The following is a 16,248-nucleotide window of genomic DNA, read 5'->3' as shown; positions in this document are numbered from 1 at the left end:
GGCAGTTGTTTAAGGGTGGCCATTGCATCATCCATTCTAAGAACATGAAGACAAAGCATGGTTGCTGCTGGTGCGTGGAATGGTGAATGCTGAGTTTTTAATGATACCCAGTGTGACCAGAATATGAAGGGAACCAACTGAGGTCATGCAATTAGGATGAACTGCAAAGAACTGGGCAGACAATCCGCAAAGCTGGTGGATATTCCAATACTTAGATTTACCAAGCCAGCACAAAGCCTTCTATAATACCTTGCTGGTTACCCAGAAGCCAACAACACAGTTGCCTTAAAGTAACCCAGCCTCAGGCCTTCACCCAGACACCCAAGTTAAATATGATGAGAACTAATGAAAATCTTATTCCTCATATAAAAAGGTTCTACCAATCCCAAAGGATCAGACACATTACCACCCAGGTTAATGAATATTCCAGATCTCACCCAAATACACGCTACAGCCAATTCTTATTAATTAAAGTAAAATGTATTAAAAAAGAAAAGGGAGAGAAGATTGGTTAGAAGATCAGTATACACACAGACATGAGTGCAGTGCTTGAGATTCAAATTCATAGCAGAGATGGTGAGTTTTGTAGAGGCAAAGAGTTCTTTCAGAAATAGTTCATAGGTTATAGTCCAGTGTTTGTATTCAGGGCAGGCCAGTCAGCGCTGGGATCTCAGTCCTTGTGGCTTAGGCTACCGCTGCATGAAGCCGCAAGCAGATCTGAGATGACAGGATCAGGACCCAAGCCCTTTTTTATACAGTCTCAGGCTCTCTTGTGACAGCTCGGAGGCCCTCTGAGAACAATAGTCACTCATTTCCTAGTATCAGAGGGGTAGCCGTGTTAGTCTGAATCTGTAAAAAGCAACAGAGGGTCCTGTGGCACCTTTAAGACTAACAGAAGTATTGGGAGCATAAGCTTTCGTGGGTAAGAACCTCACTTCTTCAGATGTCTCGCATCCACACAGATCCACATAAGGCAATTGCCTGTTTTTCCACATTTGCAGATGATTTGCTGTACATTTCGAAGAGAGATGGATACAGTGATATCCTAGGTTTACAGTTCATTTAATTGTTAAGAATTTCTTTTGATCTCTGAAATAACAGAATACAGCATAGACGGACTGTTTGATTACATTGTTGATCACTACCCATATATATGTAAATACACAAAAACGCAAACATTAGCTACCCATATGTTTTTAAGGGTTGAATTTGTATCATTTGCCCTGCAGGATGCTTAACCCTTTCTTCCTTCGTTTGGGTTTTTAATTTGATCATCAACTTTAATCTGCTCTAGGGAAACATTTTCAATGACCAATGAGTTCTTTCTGTGCTTTATCTAATTCCAGATTCACTTCTGAGATATTAGACAGACATTCAGAAACTTCATTCACATATCAACTGCTTTTCTGCACAGACACACAGCTATTTCCACAGACAAACATTTGGAGAATTCCTCAATAGGCAATTCCTAATAGACACAGGTTTAGGATTATTTCTTTCCTGGGACTGGTTTATGTTAGCCTGACTGACATAATATCAAGCTTTAATATCATGCTCAATCAAAAGATTCTTAGGCAATAACTTCCTTACACCAGCTATAACTTCATGGTTAATGCCATTCCATTCAAGGTGGATACTGGCTAACGGCACATTTACAGTAAACTCATAGAGGATTACAATATTCACACTTTCACCCAGTAAGTAATCTTCCTCTTTGACAAGATCCTCTTTAACAAGAGTGATGTTAGAACCTGTAATTTGCCCTAAACAGCTTTTACCATTGATTTTTACATTCTCTGCCCAAGTTATGGGGTTACCTTCACCTGAGCTCACAGGAAAAGTATTTACATAAAAGGTGGCAGAGTTGGGGTATATTTTGGTTACACACAGAAAACTGCTTACAGTCAAACAACATACCAACGTTGTTACAAACTGGATAGATTCTATCCTCATCTTTGCTGCTGGGAGGAGCTGGCTTTTCGGGATGATACAGTCAGTTCCTTCATTCTCTTGAGTTGGAGCTTAAAGTCTGTCCATTTTTGCCTTAGCTTCTAATTCCTGCAATCAAATATATGCGATGCTTTGTTCATGTTCAAAACATAGGCATTCTCTTTCAGCAGCGTCTCTTTCCATATCAGCTTTTCCTGCAATCGAAGATCTATTCGCTTTTGTTCAAGTTGCTGCTGGTTTCTCACTGAAAGCATTTTCGCTGAGGCCTTAGCTACACTGGCGTGGTACAGCGCTGCAACTTGCTGTGCTCAGGGGTGTGAAAACGCCCCCCCCCCCCACGAGGGCAGCGAGTGCAGCGCTGTAAAGCGCCAGTGTAATCAGAGCCTGCAGCGCTGCACGTTCGCTCGCAGGGCTGCAAGCTACTCCCCTCGGAGAGGTGGAGTACATACAGCGCTGCGAGAGCTCTCTCGCAGCACTGGTGGCGTGACTACACTCGCGCTTCACAGCTCTGCCGCGGCCGCTGTGAATTCCCGAGTGTAGCCAAGGCCTGAGTCTGCTTCCTGATTACTGGCCATTAACAGATTTTTCAGTTCTTGCTCTGGGGCCTTTTATTAAAAGACAATCCCCCTCTGTGAGTACAATTCTTCCAGGCTTTTTCTGTCAGGATTTTCGGAGGATCTGGGTCACTCACTGTAACTGATTTGTAACCCTTAAACTCTCCAATATCACAATTAATTTTTGACAAGTATGTGGTTTTGATCCAAAAACCCAATTAACCTGTGGTAATGTGTATCCAAGCACGACTACGCCACTGTGACCGGACTCCCAGGGGAGCCGACTGAGGTCACTCAATTAAGATGAACTGCAAAGAATGGGGCAGGCAATCCCCAAAGCTGGTGGATATTCCAATACTTAGATTTACCAAGCCAGCACAAAACCTTCTATAATACTTCACTGGTCATTCATCACACCCAGTGTGCATCTTTTATGGATGAAAAACTGGTCTAAGTGTGGATAGGCCAGAAGGGCAATACCACTCTGGCTATGCCAGCATGCCAGCTACACTAGATAAGTACAAACAGGGACAAGAAAAACTTGTATATGGTAAATCAAAATATAAGTTTAGGGGCAACGCTCCAGCCAAGCTCCCAATATTTATAATGTATCTTTTAATCAGAGAGATCCAAGCTTTGTTGATTTTGCTCTTTAGGGATTATTATGCTCAATCCACCTCCCAGTAGGGTCTTTTGATTGACTTCAGGTGGGGTTAGATTGGACCCTTAATTAAAGACAAGATGAATCATAGCTGTAGACAAGGTTTATATATAAAACCAGGCATATTCCACAACTGTTTCAGATCATATCGTCATTTTTAGATGTTAAAAGATCTTTTCATCATAGGTAAGCAGCAGATGGGTTCAGTTGGTTTACTACACCAGACTTCACAGAAGTCTTATTTTGTGCTGCATTGTGAGTGTGCTAGGCGAAAAATATTTCAGGTGTACGATCACGTTAGCCTATCGATGGATTTTGGAATAAGCTCACTTGGCTACTTTTATTACCCTTGAATTGGATGCTTTAAGGCATTTGGTATTTGGGGACTTCAATATCAAGATCTACTCACTCTCTTTTTTTAGGCTGATGGATTTCTATAACCTGCTAAGGCATATTGTGTCTCAATACCATAAGAGGAGTGACATATTGGGTGTGACTGTTGAAGACATTATGAGGCCTCTAGGTTTTTGATTGAAGAATGATGTTATTATTTAGGTAAAGACTGGAATACCATGGAGTTTATCCCTTTTCGACATCAACCAGTAGTCCAAGTTCTTGTCTTAATGAACAGTAGCAACAGTGTGGTTTTAACTGCAGTTTAGATGAGTACCTAAATAAATGTTTCTTTGATTTCCAGAGTATGCCTCAAAGGATGATCACAGAGACTTTGCTGGAGAATTGGAAGTTCTTTGTAAACTTGGACATCATCATAATATCATAAATCTTTTGGGAGCATGTGAACATCGGGGTAGGATATTTTGTTTACCTGGCTTTAAAAATTATACAATAAAATAAAATAAAATATAAAACTACATATTTGTCCAGGCCAGAAATTCTCCTTATATTAAAGTAATTATTGTACTCAAAAAAGGGAAAGATGGCACCCTGTTCATAACATAAAGTATAAGCAGATTTTACATAAAATATTTAGATGCATAGTAAACAGAAAACACGACATAGCTAAACAGTGGTCTGTGGACCACTAGTGATCAGCAGTGCTCTTTTTGGTGGTTTGCAGAATTAATCTGCTTGAAAACCAAGCAATGGGGTAGTTGGACAGGAGGTTTGTTCATAAGCCAACGTTTACCTGGGAGGATCACTGATGTGAATAGATCCACACCAGTTAATGATCTGGCCACGTACTACAGTAGAACTTTAGAGTTATGAACACCAGAGTTATGAACTGACCAGTCAACCACAGACTTCATTTGGAACTGGAAGTATGCAATCAGGCAGCAGCAGATACAAAAAAAAAAAAAAAAAAAAAAGCAAGTAGAGTCCTGTGTTAAATGTAAACTACTAAAAAAATAAAGGAAAAGTTTAAAAAAAAGATTTGACAAGGTAAAGAAACTATTTCTATGCTTGGTTAATTTAAATAAAGATGGTTAAAAGCAGCATTTTTCTTCTGCACAGTAAAGTTTCAAAGTTCAGTTGTAAACTTTTGAAAGAACAGTCATAGTTGTTCAGAGTTACAAACAACCTCCCTTCCTGAAGTATTTGTTCTACTGTATTCCACATTGTGAACTGCTGGGCTGCAACCTTTCTGTTATGAACTCTTTTTGAACTATAAAATCACAAGAATCCTTCTGAAATGGCCATCATTGCCATCTTCTTCTGCACCTGAGAGATATAAGGTTTGTTTGTTTGTTTGCATCTTGTATGCATTATACTGTAGTAGTGGGACCCTATCGGGGGAAATGCATAATCACTGACACGGGCTCCATGTTTAGCTTGTTATGTAACACGGCTCTCTCTGTTTTACATTAGGGTATCTTTACCTGGCTATTGAATATGCTCCCCATGGAAATTTACTCGATTTCCTGAGGAAGAGCAGAGTGCTGGAGACAGACCCAGCATTTGCTATTGCCAACAGCACTGCCTCCACTCTGTCCTCTCAGCAGCTTCTGCATTTTGCAGCAGATGTGGCCAGAGGGATGGACTACTTAAGCCAAAAACAGGTCAGCTCTGAGCTCCTTGCCTTTTAAAAACACAGCACTTTATTTTTTAGGGCTTGATCTAATTTTTGTCACCCCTATTCAGTATGTATGGGTAGTGCTATACCAGAAATGATATTTTATACATTTCTTCGGTGAGTTATTTGTTCCTCCAACTCAGATTTCTTTCTTCTAGAACGTGGATCTATCTATCTATCACTCACTCACTCACCTATTTATATGGCTCTAGTCACCATATTATCTGAGCACACATGCAACACTTAAAAATAAATCTGAATGAAACTCAAGATTATCACCAAAGAAGGCATTTTAGCTTAAGTACTTCGTGATAGAATTGGTTTCTTTTCTTTTCTTCTGAGTGCCTTGTAGGTTGTATCATCTCATAGCTTAGAATATGAAAGAGTAATCTAATGGAAGGGCGACCTCACCACAATACATGTACTGTTTCACGGCTGCTTTGCCTACTTTCAAGTTGTTTCATGCACAGGGGATATCACCTTTTAAAATAGTGACATGCCGGTGGAACATGGCTGGTTAAAGCTACACTTAAGCAAGCAGCAGAGATCAGCAGTGAAATTGTTAAGCAATCCACTCCTTTGGTGATTAGACACTATGCTAATGAGCGCAGTATAAACACTAGAACGGGTCAACGTTTTTCATTCAAAATATTTTTTCAACAAAAATGCTCTTTTTCAAAACTTAAAACTTCTGCTAAAAGCGTTCAGATTTTTCAAAATTTCCACTTTTTTGTAGAAAGCAAAAATGTTTTAAAAAAACTTCATTCTGCCCCCTTTTCCCTGCTATTGCATGAATGATGAGTCAGGTAGGGGTTTTTGTCTCTTTAAAATTTTTCTTTTTTTTTCATTTTTCCTTTTGCCACACTGTAACTTTTCCAAAATTGAGGAAGGTTTGAAAAGTTAAAGTCTGGCAAAAATTAAAATGAATTTTTTTTAAAAAAAGTGAAAAAACCCTGGACATCAGAGGCTAGAAAGCAGGCAGAGAGAATCCAAAATTCAAATTTTTGAAAGTTCAAATTTTAACATTGAACTTTTAGGGGGAATGTATGACAAAAATTTTGAACAAATTAAAAAAATGGTTCAGTTTCAAACTCTATGAAGTGGAAATAATTTCAAAAATTGTCATTAATTTGTTTTCCCATTTTTCCACTCCCTCTAATAAATACCTTGGTAGACAGTGACAGATAGATGCCACGCCACCCAGTGTCAGCTGTAAGTGAGTGAGAAGACCACCTTATAAACGTGCTCTCTCGCCTAAAAAAGTGTGTGACTTTCTTGTTATTTTAAATTGTGGCCCTTGAAATTGACAGAAAATTACTAGCGCAAGTTAAAAAAAGGGCTGAATGTTGGTGTCATCCTTAAATCTGTCCAGAGGGGGAGCAGTGGGGTGGAAATTCCCTGGCTTGCTTCTGTGTCCCCTTGCAACTCCCGGACATGCCATTCTCCAGACCCCTCTAGCCATGGCTAGAGTGACAGAGGGGTATTCCAGAGGGGGATGGAGAGAGGATTAGGTGGCATTCCAACCCAGGCACATTACTGTAGCCACTGGCAAAAGTACACTGGCACTAGGTGGCAGGGATGTGACTATGTATAGGGATGTGTGCAGTCCAGTGCTTAATTTGTGCTAGGGCTTGCCAGGGCTGAGCCGTCGCACTTCTGGGCTTGGCACTTCATAGCCCTGGCACCTCTGGGCTTGTTGAATGTAAAAAATTGCTTCAGCCCTGGCACTTCTTTCATTACAAATTAAGTACTGAAGCAGTTAGCCTTTGACCTCCATGTTAAGGCTGCTCTTACAGCCTTTCCAGGTGCTCAGATGGAGGCCAGATTTGTTGGGTTTATGTGGCTTCATGAGATATTTTGACATGGATGGTAATTTATGGGGGTTTAGGCATTTGCAGTTAATACTCTCGCTGTTTTCTTCCTTTTCCTTTTTCTCTGTTCTATCAGAAGCTTTAATCACTATTTTCAATATACTGTCAATTTATTGTTTCTTTTGCCATGTTTTCTGCATTTGGCAGTTTTAAATGTAGCACACAGTATAATGCAAACCCCAAGGGTCATGGGTGTAGTAGGAAGAGAGCCTGAGACATAAGCCCTTGTATCAGAGGCCTGGTATAAGGCAGGACCTGCTCACAGAATCTGCCAGGAACAGGGCTGATAGTGAAGAAATACACATTCCTAAGAAGTGCTAAGCACAAAATACTCACGCAAACACGTCCCAATATCAAGTGGTACCAGAACACCCCGATATCAAGGCTGGTACAAAAACATTCCCCAAGGGTAACAGGACCACACTGACCCCTCCTAAAAGATAAGGCCAGGATGACAGTACATACTAGAGATGTTTTGATTGAACCACCATGAACAAGGTGATAACTAGCCACGTCAGGGGGCAGTGATTAACTATGTCAAAGGGGAGGTACTAACTTGTTTGTATCAGGATATAAAGATGTATCTCAGAGGGAATATCTTTGTCCAGCCGAGGAGGGAATAGAAAGTCCTGCCATTCACTGAGCTGCATCCATTGTCTCAGGCATATATGTCTTAGTATTCTTGTAGAGTCTACCAGGTGCTATTACCGTGCTTTGTTGACAATAAACCTGGCCTGGCACCTTCATACCTTAACAGATCTTGTGGTCATTGGGCGGTTCGCTCGAGGTTTTCTATGCCAGCTGTCTGTGCAGAGCTGGGGCAGCACACAGGGAGAACACACACACACACACACAGCTGAACATCTAACCACACTGGGTTACCCGAGAATTTCTGTTTTCTTTATTGTAGTTTATTCATCGCGATTTGGCCGCAAGAAACATCTTGGTTGGAGAAAACTATGTTGCAAAAATAGCAGATTTTGGATTGTCTAGAGGTCAAGAAGTTTATGTTAAAAAGACCATGGTAAGGATTGAAACAAACGTGTTCAGCATGATCATTCTTTGAGATAATCACACCTCATCAGGGGTTATCACTATGTCTTTTCTTAGAGATGGGGCCAAGAGACAAAGTTTGGTTTTTAACCTTCCTAAAGTCCAAGGAGCCAGTTGCAAAAATCACATGCGAAGTTCAGGGATATTTGGATGTAGCCTTTTGGCTGAGGCCCATCACTAGCCTTTAAAAAAAAAAAAACCTTTCGACTATAATCTGTATTCAGATGGCTTAATTCTATTGACGTAGATGGAGCTATGTCAGCTTACGTTCCCATTGTGCAAAACAGATGTGTTAAAGCAATGGCAATAATGTTCTATACAGATATCTGGATCAGAGTAAATGGCACATATGACATTACTACTAAGTAAGATTTCAGTGGTTTTAATAATAGCATGTCACACATAGGACAAATACAACAATTAGTCTTATTGTCACAATTAAGAGTACTAAAAATGTAAATTAAAAAAAAAGAAGAAAAAAAACAAAATAATTATTCACAGGCAGCTTTGTCTCACAACTGAAATAGTGAACTACTTAAAAAGGGTGTCACAACCACAAGCAACGGTCCAGATGTGCAGAAGGAGTTCTGGGATATAACATTAAGGAGTCTGGTGGCACCTTAAAGACTAACAGATTTATTTGGGCATAAGCTTTCGTGAGTAAAAACCTCACTTCTTCGGATGCATAGAGTGAAAGTTACAGATGCAGGCATTATAGACTGACACATGGAGAGCAGGGAGTTACTTCACAAGTGGAGAACCAGTGTTGACAGGGCCAATTCAATCAGGGTGGATGTAGTCCACTCCCAATAATAGATGAGGAGGTGTCAATACCAGGAGAGGAAAAGCTGCTTCTGTAGTGAGCCAGCCACTCCCAGTCCCTATTCAAGCCCAGATTAATGGTGTTGAATTTACAAATGAATTTTAGTTCTGCTGTTTCTCTTTGAAGTCTGTTTCTGAAGTTTTTTTGTTCAATGATAGTGACTTTTAAATCTGTAATAGAATGACCAGGGAGATTGAAGTGTTCACTTACTGGCTTATGTATGTTACCATTCCTGATGTCCGATTTGTGTCCATTTATTCTTTTGCGGAGGGACTGTCCGGTTTGGCCAATGTACATGGCAGAGGGGCATTGCTGGCACAGGATGGCATATATGACATTAGTGGATGTGCAGGTGAATGAGCCCCTGATGGTGTGGCTGATGTGGTTGGGTCCTCTGATGCTGTTGCCAGAGTAGATATGGGGACAGAGTAGGCAACGAGGTTTGCTACAGGGATAGGTTCCTGGGTTGGTGTTTCTGTGGTGTGGTGTGTAGTTGCTGGTGAGTATTTGCTTCAGGTTGGGGGGTTGTCTGTAAGCGAGGACTGGCCTGCCTCCCAAGGTCTGTGAGAGTGAGGGATCATTTTCCAGGATAGGTTGTAGATTGTGGATAATGCGCTGGAGAGGTTTTAGCTGGGGGCTGTATGTGATGGCCAGTGGTGTTCTGTTATTGTCCTTGTTGGGCCTGTCCTGCAGTAGGTGATTTCTGGGTACCCGTCTTGCTCTGTCAATCTGTTTCCTCACTTCCCCAGCTGGGTATTGTAGTTTTACGAATGCTTGATAAAGATCTTGTAGGTGTTTGTCTCTGTCTGAGGGGTTGGAGCAAATTCGGTTGTATCTTAGGGCTTGGCTGTAGACAATGGATCGTGTGATGTGTCTTGGATGGAAGCTGGAGGCATGTAGGTACGTATAGCGGTCAGTAGGTTTCCGGTATAGGGTGGTGTTTATATTATGGGATATAACATTGTCATGCAATGGATGGGAATAACTCTAGCTAGAATTGTCTGATTATTGTTAATGAAAGGCAGACTTATTTAGAAGCAAATCATTTGCACAAACTGAAAGTTTGTACTCCAACCCTGGCCTTTGTATTTATTTCATGAATGTAATGAGGAAAAATGAAATAGCAATGTAAAGACACATAACTGATTCTTATTTTCCACTTTGATATTTACAAAGTTCATATATGAAAGTGAATCCCTCCATGATCTGCACTGGTGTAAAGCCAGTGACCTAAGGTTACGATCAGGGCCTGAGAAAGTAGTGAAATTGAATGTTGATGAATCATCGGCTCAAAATATCTTGCAAGTTCCCCTAGAGGCTCCATTGAAAAGTGGGTGGAGTGGGTGGGAGTGATGAGATGGAATCCTACGAGCAAGGATCCTCAGGGAGGAAGACCAGTTCCCAGGCACTAAACCCTTGGAATCACTTAAAGAGGAAGAAGTGAACTGTCTAATGCATCTCTTCATCCAATTCCCATGATTCTGCAGCTGAGTCAATAACACCTTATGGTCAATGGGAAAGGAATGGTGCACAGGATGTGAGCTATCATGCTGCATCATACAAGCAGAATTGTTTCCATTTCATACTGGAACCGCACTCATTTGGAAAGAACTTCTCTTTGCTTTATTGGGAGCTGTACAGCTGGGATCTGACTGTACAACCAGTGCTCAAGTTGGGGAGCATGTACATCAGTAGGCCTATTGACTTGATGGGGCTACCTGTGTAAGTGCTCACTAATGTAAGTAATGGTTGTTTGTGGTGCAGGTTTCAATAAGATTGTTTTGAAACAGCTATGAACACTACCATTAATGTAATAGCCTGTAATGCAATTCTAATGGCATCACTTCCAGGGAAGGCTCCCAGTGCGATGGATGGCAATTGAATCTCTAAATTACAGTGTGTACACCACAAACAGCGACGTGTAAGTACAGTTCTTTAATGTGTTTTTAATAAGACTTTCTTTAATAACATCAAAGCTTCATAGGGAAAAGTTTTTTTTGCCTGCGTTTTTAATCGTGCAGCTGTTAATTCATGGAACTCAGAAAACACAGGTATATGTGTCACCATGTGGGCAGACAGCATGAACAGACTACAAGGAATAGTCTGAAAAAACTGAACCAAGCTAAATTTGGGTCTGAGTCCAGATCTGAGTTTCTACAAAGTACATGTGATGTTTGGCCATGGGGTTAGTTCAGGGGCATCTCTAGTTTGAAACTCAAACTCAAATGCACCTTTGGAAGGCCCATACGAACACCAGTTCCTGCCAGCAAAGTGCAGCAAGTATCCAGGAAAACAGCAAAAGATCAGATCTGTGATAGCAGTACTTGCCAGGAAACCAGATAGAACTGGCCAAGCTCTATGGGCTTGATCTTGCAAAGCACTTAAGCATGTGCATAACTGTAAGTACTCGAGCTGGCTCATTAAAGCTTGGGGGGCTTAAGTGCCTTGCTGAAATTTTCTGTATAGACTATAGTGTTGGTTCATTTCTATGCGACGTCTGTGACATTTGGTCATTTTCTATGGAACTTAGTCTCTGTAAATCTTTAAGTGAAGAGACAAAAAGAAGGTACATCATAATTCTCCTTTGCATGACAGTCTCTTCTGGAATCACATAAATAAACTAGCAGAATATAATCGTAGTTAAAAAAGAAACCTCATAAGGAGGTTTGGCAGAAGCTGGGAATGGGCGACAAGGGATGGATCATTTGATGATTACCTGTTCTGGTCATTCCTTCTGAAGCTCCTGGCATTGGCCACTGTTGGAAGACAGGACACTGGACTAGTTGGACCTTTGGTCTGACCCAGTATGGCTATTCTTATGTTCTTGATGACCCCTTTAAGAGCCACTTTCTGCCCACTTGACTAGTGCTATTGAAGTCAGTGGGCTAAATTCTGCCCTGGGGTATACTGCTGTAAACCGGGAGTACTTCCTCAAAGTCAGTAGAATTACTCTGGATTTATGCCACTTAACAGAGCAGAATTTGGTCCCACGGGCCTACTTGCATGAACACAATAAGCAAGATTTGCCAAGAACTTTCACAGGAAAGAAAAAATTTCCTTCTCCCCTGGAATGAGGAAATTTCTGCTTGTGTCCTGGGCAAACAGAGCATCTTGGAGAGAAAGGACCACACACAAAACAATTTAGAATTAGAATGGAGGGCGATGGGGGAAAGAAGTGATCCCCTGGGACATGCAAGTGGAGCTAGGTTTTTTTGGGTATGAATTCCACCAGTGTAAATCCAGCATAATTTCATTAACTGAGAAGAGTTTTTGGCACTTTGAGTAATAAATGAGACAGAGACAGTGAGGAAACGGGCCAGACCCTCAGCTGGCATAAATCAGTGTCGCTCCATCAAAGTCAATGGTACAATGCTCATTTACACCTGCTGAGGATCTGCCTTTATATGGTTTAAAGCCTGGATCTTTACTACCAAACAGAAAATTGATCAGAAATAGTGAATTGAAACTTATGTTCTCTGTATATTAGCAAATTATCTTGTTCAATAACACACCTGCTCACTTTTAATCATTGTTCCTGTTAAGGTATGAGTGCTTTTTCTTTGTCCCTGTTGCAGGTGGTCATATGGTGTCCTATTATGGGAAATAGTTAGTTTAGGTAAGTATCCATTTTTATTGGTACACAAATAAACCAGCATGGGATATTCTAGTACAGTACCCTACTGGGCATTCTGGGCTCTCAGCCCTGCACTCAGCCCACTAACCCATTCCTCGCTTTCAAACATCGTCTGCTGTTTTCTTTTGATTTATTAACTACATCCTGCACTGGTCACAATACCCTTAAAAAAATGGTCACAATTCCAACTCAGGCCAGATTAAGTACCACATTACCTGAGAAAGGTAGAGAGAGAGCCTCTTTTCATTATCCCATGACAAGGCATTTATAGCGGGTATTTACTTTTTAAATATTGAATATTCCAAGGGCTAGATTCATAAAAGGACCAAGGCACTTAACTGCCAGTTTAGGCACTGACATCCCAGGCCGCACTGGGATTCACAAAACCGCTGCTCAGCTGCCCCGGAACCCTGTAGGCACCTATGTTTCTGCCTCTGAGCATGCTTACTGCAGCCACGCTAGGTGTCTGGATGCCTAAGCCCCAGAGCCATACACAAATGAAGAGAAGATAGGCGTTCTTTCATCTAAGTCACCTTGGGGCCCAATCTGGTAAGCATGCTCAGAGCATGCCTATTGGATTGGGCCCCTAGAAGTGAGTTTATGCAAAACAGCTGGCAGAGGAGGAGCCTACACCACCCTCAGCTTAGCAGCTCCCATCGGCTAGCTTAGGCAAGGATCCACCTAGCCTGCTGGCTTTTTGTGAATCCCATTCTGAGGTGCTGATTTCTCCGCATTCATTGTATAGAGAGCCCAGGCGCTAAACTCAGGCTTTGTGAATCCCAGTGATTTTCTAGGCCTCGCTAGTCAAGGTCACCAGGCCTAAGTTTCTTTGTGTACCTAGCCCTAAAATTATTCTCCAGCTATAACTTCGCTCCTGATCCTGCAAACACTTACTACCACTGGTCTCATGGAGCCTAAGTCTGCTCCTACACTGCCTTCAGTAGTGTTATTCCTGCTTTACACTATGTAAGTGAGATCATAATCGGGCCACTGACTGTAAGAATTTTGGGAAGACACACTAGCAATGGAACTACGCCAGTTTACACCAGCTGAGGCTCTGTCCCGTTTGCCTTTTACGTTATAAAAACACTGTGCATGGTTTTAGCAGAGCATAAATAATGAATAAAATTATTAATAGTAAATTCAGTTACTCAGTACAAGCTTCCTTCATCTTTACCTGCCTTCATCAAATATTTTGTTGCTGAGCCAGCCTGTAGCTCTTGTGCTGAGCGCGGTTAGCCTTACTTGTGATAGCACCAGAAAAATTTGCTTAAGCCAATGTCAAACTCTTGTGTTTTAGGTGGGACACCATACTGTGGAATGACATGTGCAGAACTCTATGAGAAATTGCCACAAGGGTACAGACTGGAAAAGCCTCTCAATTGTGACGATGAGGTGTAAGCAAACAAGTGCATTAATTATTATTTTATTTTCATTGTTTACTGCGAAACTAGCAGTTTTCGGGGACGCCATGACTCAGCAAATGTGTGATTTTTTTTTTGATATTCAATAATATAGCTGTATGAAGCCTGAATGCACTGTTACTTGCAGTATGGCACGTCACCTCCAAAGGTGCTATACTTCGTACAGGCTGGGTGGCTGTCCTTTTGAAAACCACCACAACGTTCTACACAAAAAAAATCATCTTCAAGGAGGCCAATCATGGGAAATTTAAGCTCAAATATGGCTGTTGGAAGGGGAAAACAAAGCATGGTTGAATTAAAATTGGTTTGCTACCTTAATAGACCTGGGCAATACCAGTCTAATTACCACTACGCTGGTGGAAGCCATGGAAGAGATCATAAACGTGGATATGTGCCACTCAGTAAAGCCAATTCCTATGAGGGAGTCTGGGAATGCCTAATCAGGGACGGCTCCAGGCACCAGCTTACCAAGCAGGTGCTTGGGGCGGCCACTTCGGAGAGGGGCGCCACGTCCAGCTGTTCTGCGGCAATTCGGCAGACGGTCCCTCACTCCTGCTCGGAGCGAAAGACCTCCCACTGAAAATTGCCGCTGCAGATCGCGGCTTTTTTGTTTTGTTTTGGTTTTGGTTTTGGTTTTTTTGTTTGGCTGCTTGGGGAGGCCAAAACCCTGGAGCCGGCCTTGTGCCTAATGAGCTTCTCAGGTGGTGAAGCACTGCTATAACAGCTCCTGTGGCTCCCGCTTCCCCACCTCTGGTGCAGTGGCTGTGGTCTGGGAGGACTGGAGGCGGGGAAGGGAGTGTGGCCATTCAAGTCTCAGCGTGGCTGTCAGGGCTGATTGGTGCATCTCTTAGAGGGCTGTCTGAAAAATTCCAGCCTTAAACTGGGGCTGCTTATCATGGTTTTAAGATGGAATCTACACGCCTTGTGTTCAGTGACATGCATCCAAGTCATCATGGGTTGTGTCTCATTTTTAAAGGTATGACCTGATGAGACAGTGTTGGCGGGAGAAACCGTATGAAAGGCCATCATTTGCCCAGATCCTGGTGTCACTGAACAGGATGTTAGAGGAACGAAAGGTAAGGCTGAATAGCTGTGCTAGCTTGAAGTCCAAAGGCTAAATCTTTCCATGGCATATGTGTGTGAAGTCCCTGAGACACAATTAGTGAAGTCTATAGCCCGCTCAATAATTAGAGCACAGCTTGGTGCACATGAGAAAAAAAATGCATCACCTACTTCAACCTCTCTTCTTTTTTCAGACATATGTGAATACCACGCTGTATGAGAAGTTTACCTATGCAGGCATCGACTGCTCTGCTGAAGAAGCTGCTTAAGACAGAAAAAAATCTTCATATATTGAGTAACCATTAAACAAACCAAAAACTCAGTCTTCTGGGGGACAGAATGGGATGTGCTGTGTAGAACTCTGTATAGCTTTTTGTATAATATTGTTGAACTACAGATAGCATTGTGTATGTCTTACAGTAAGCTCCGCCTCCATAGACTGTAGGAGTGTATATACTGTTTTGAGTAGGAATGGGCTGTCATAAATTCTGAGATACATTCCACACACAATAGAATCTTTTTTCGGGAAATGCGGTGATACTTACTTTAAGTAGCCCATGCAGAAACACTTCTTGAAATGCAGTGTGCATTGCTACCCTAGGTATTTTCCAAGAGTTAATGATAACATAGAATATCTCATTAGCTAAATTTTATGGTGATTCTAACACAACACATTTTTGTGTACGTGCCAAAACAGTGCTATGTCTCCAGAGAACAGACAATACTGTAGCAGTACCAGACAACACCGCTTTAGGAAATCAGCAGTAAAAGCGAGCCCTGAAAATAATTTGTTTCTAGAGCTTTTGAACTAGCTGACATCTATGCGATACAAGCAACTGCTGTTTAATAGCCAATTTCTTGTATTAAATATCAATGTTTAACTTGATAATATAAATATTAGAGAGTGGTGTTATTTTAGAAAGTCACATGGTGTTTATCACGAAGAATGGGCATTCATAAATGTATTACATATTGTAAAACACATTTCTAAACAGTCAGTTTGGCTACAAGTACAGCTTTTTCATTTTGTATTTGAGTCTAATAATGCACTGACTAGATCATTAGTTAATTATAATCAGGCAAGGTTCACTTACTTGCTTGTGACCACACTATTCCTTGTGTGCCTGCATGTAGTTTACTGTGTGGCCTTTAACAAATAATGTACTAAAAGCCTTTGAAATATT

At 41.4% G+C, this 16,248-nt stretch overlaps 1 protein-coding gene across 2 annotated transcripts in view; it reads left to right on the top strand.

The window, feature by feature from the left end:
- Positions 1-16,248, top strand: part of TEK (TEK receptor tyrosine kinase) — a 63,185-nt gene extending 46,937 nt beyond the window's left edge. For both annotated transcript variants that reach the window (XM_054032564.1, XM_054032563.1), the window contains 8 exons: positions 3,863-3,973; positions 4,993-5,183; positions 7,979-8,092; positions 10,795-10,865; positions 12,520-12,560; positions 13,879-13,975; positions 14,979-15,078; positions 15,259-16,248. In XM_054032564.1, the coding sequence (XP_053888539.1) occupies positions 3,863-3,973; positions 4,993-5,183; positions 7,979-8,092; positions 10,795-10,865; positions 12,520-12,560; positions 13,879-13,975; positions 14,979-15,078; positions 15,259-15,333 (800 nt within the window). In that variant the 3' untranslated portion in view covers positions 15,334-16,248. The remainder of the gene's footprint in view (positions 1-3,862; positions 3,974-4,992; positions 5,184-7,978; positions 8,093-10,794; positions 10,866-12,519; positions 12,561-13,878; positions 13,976-14,978; positions 15,079-15,258) is intronic.

The sequence above is a fragment of the Malaclemys terrapin genome, chromosome 6 (assembly GCF_027887155.1).
Source record: "Malaclemys terrapin pileata isolate rMalTer1 chromosome 6, rMalTer1.hap1, whole genome shotgun sequence".
Classification (NCBI taxonomy): Eukaryota; Metazoa; Chordata; order Testudines; family Emydidae; genus Malaclemys; species Malaclemys terrapin.
The sequence above is the reverse complement of the archived record's forward strand: the minus strand, read 5'-3'. Positions and strand labels throughout refer to the sequence as shown.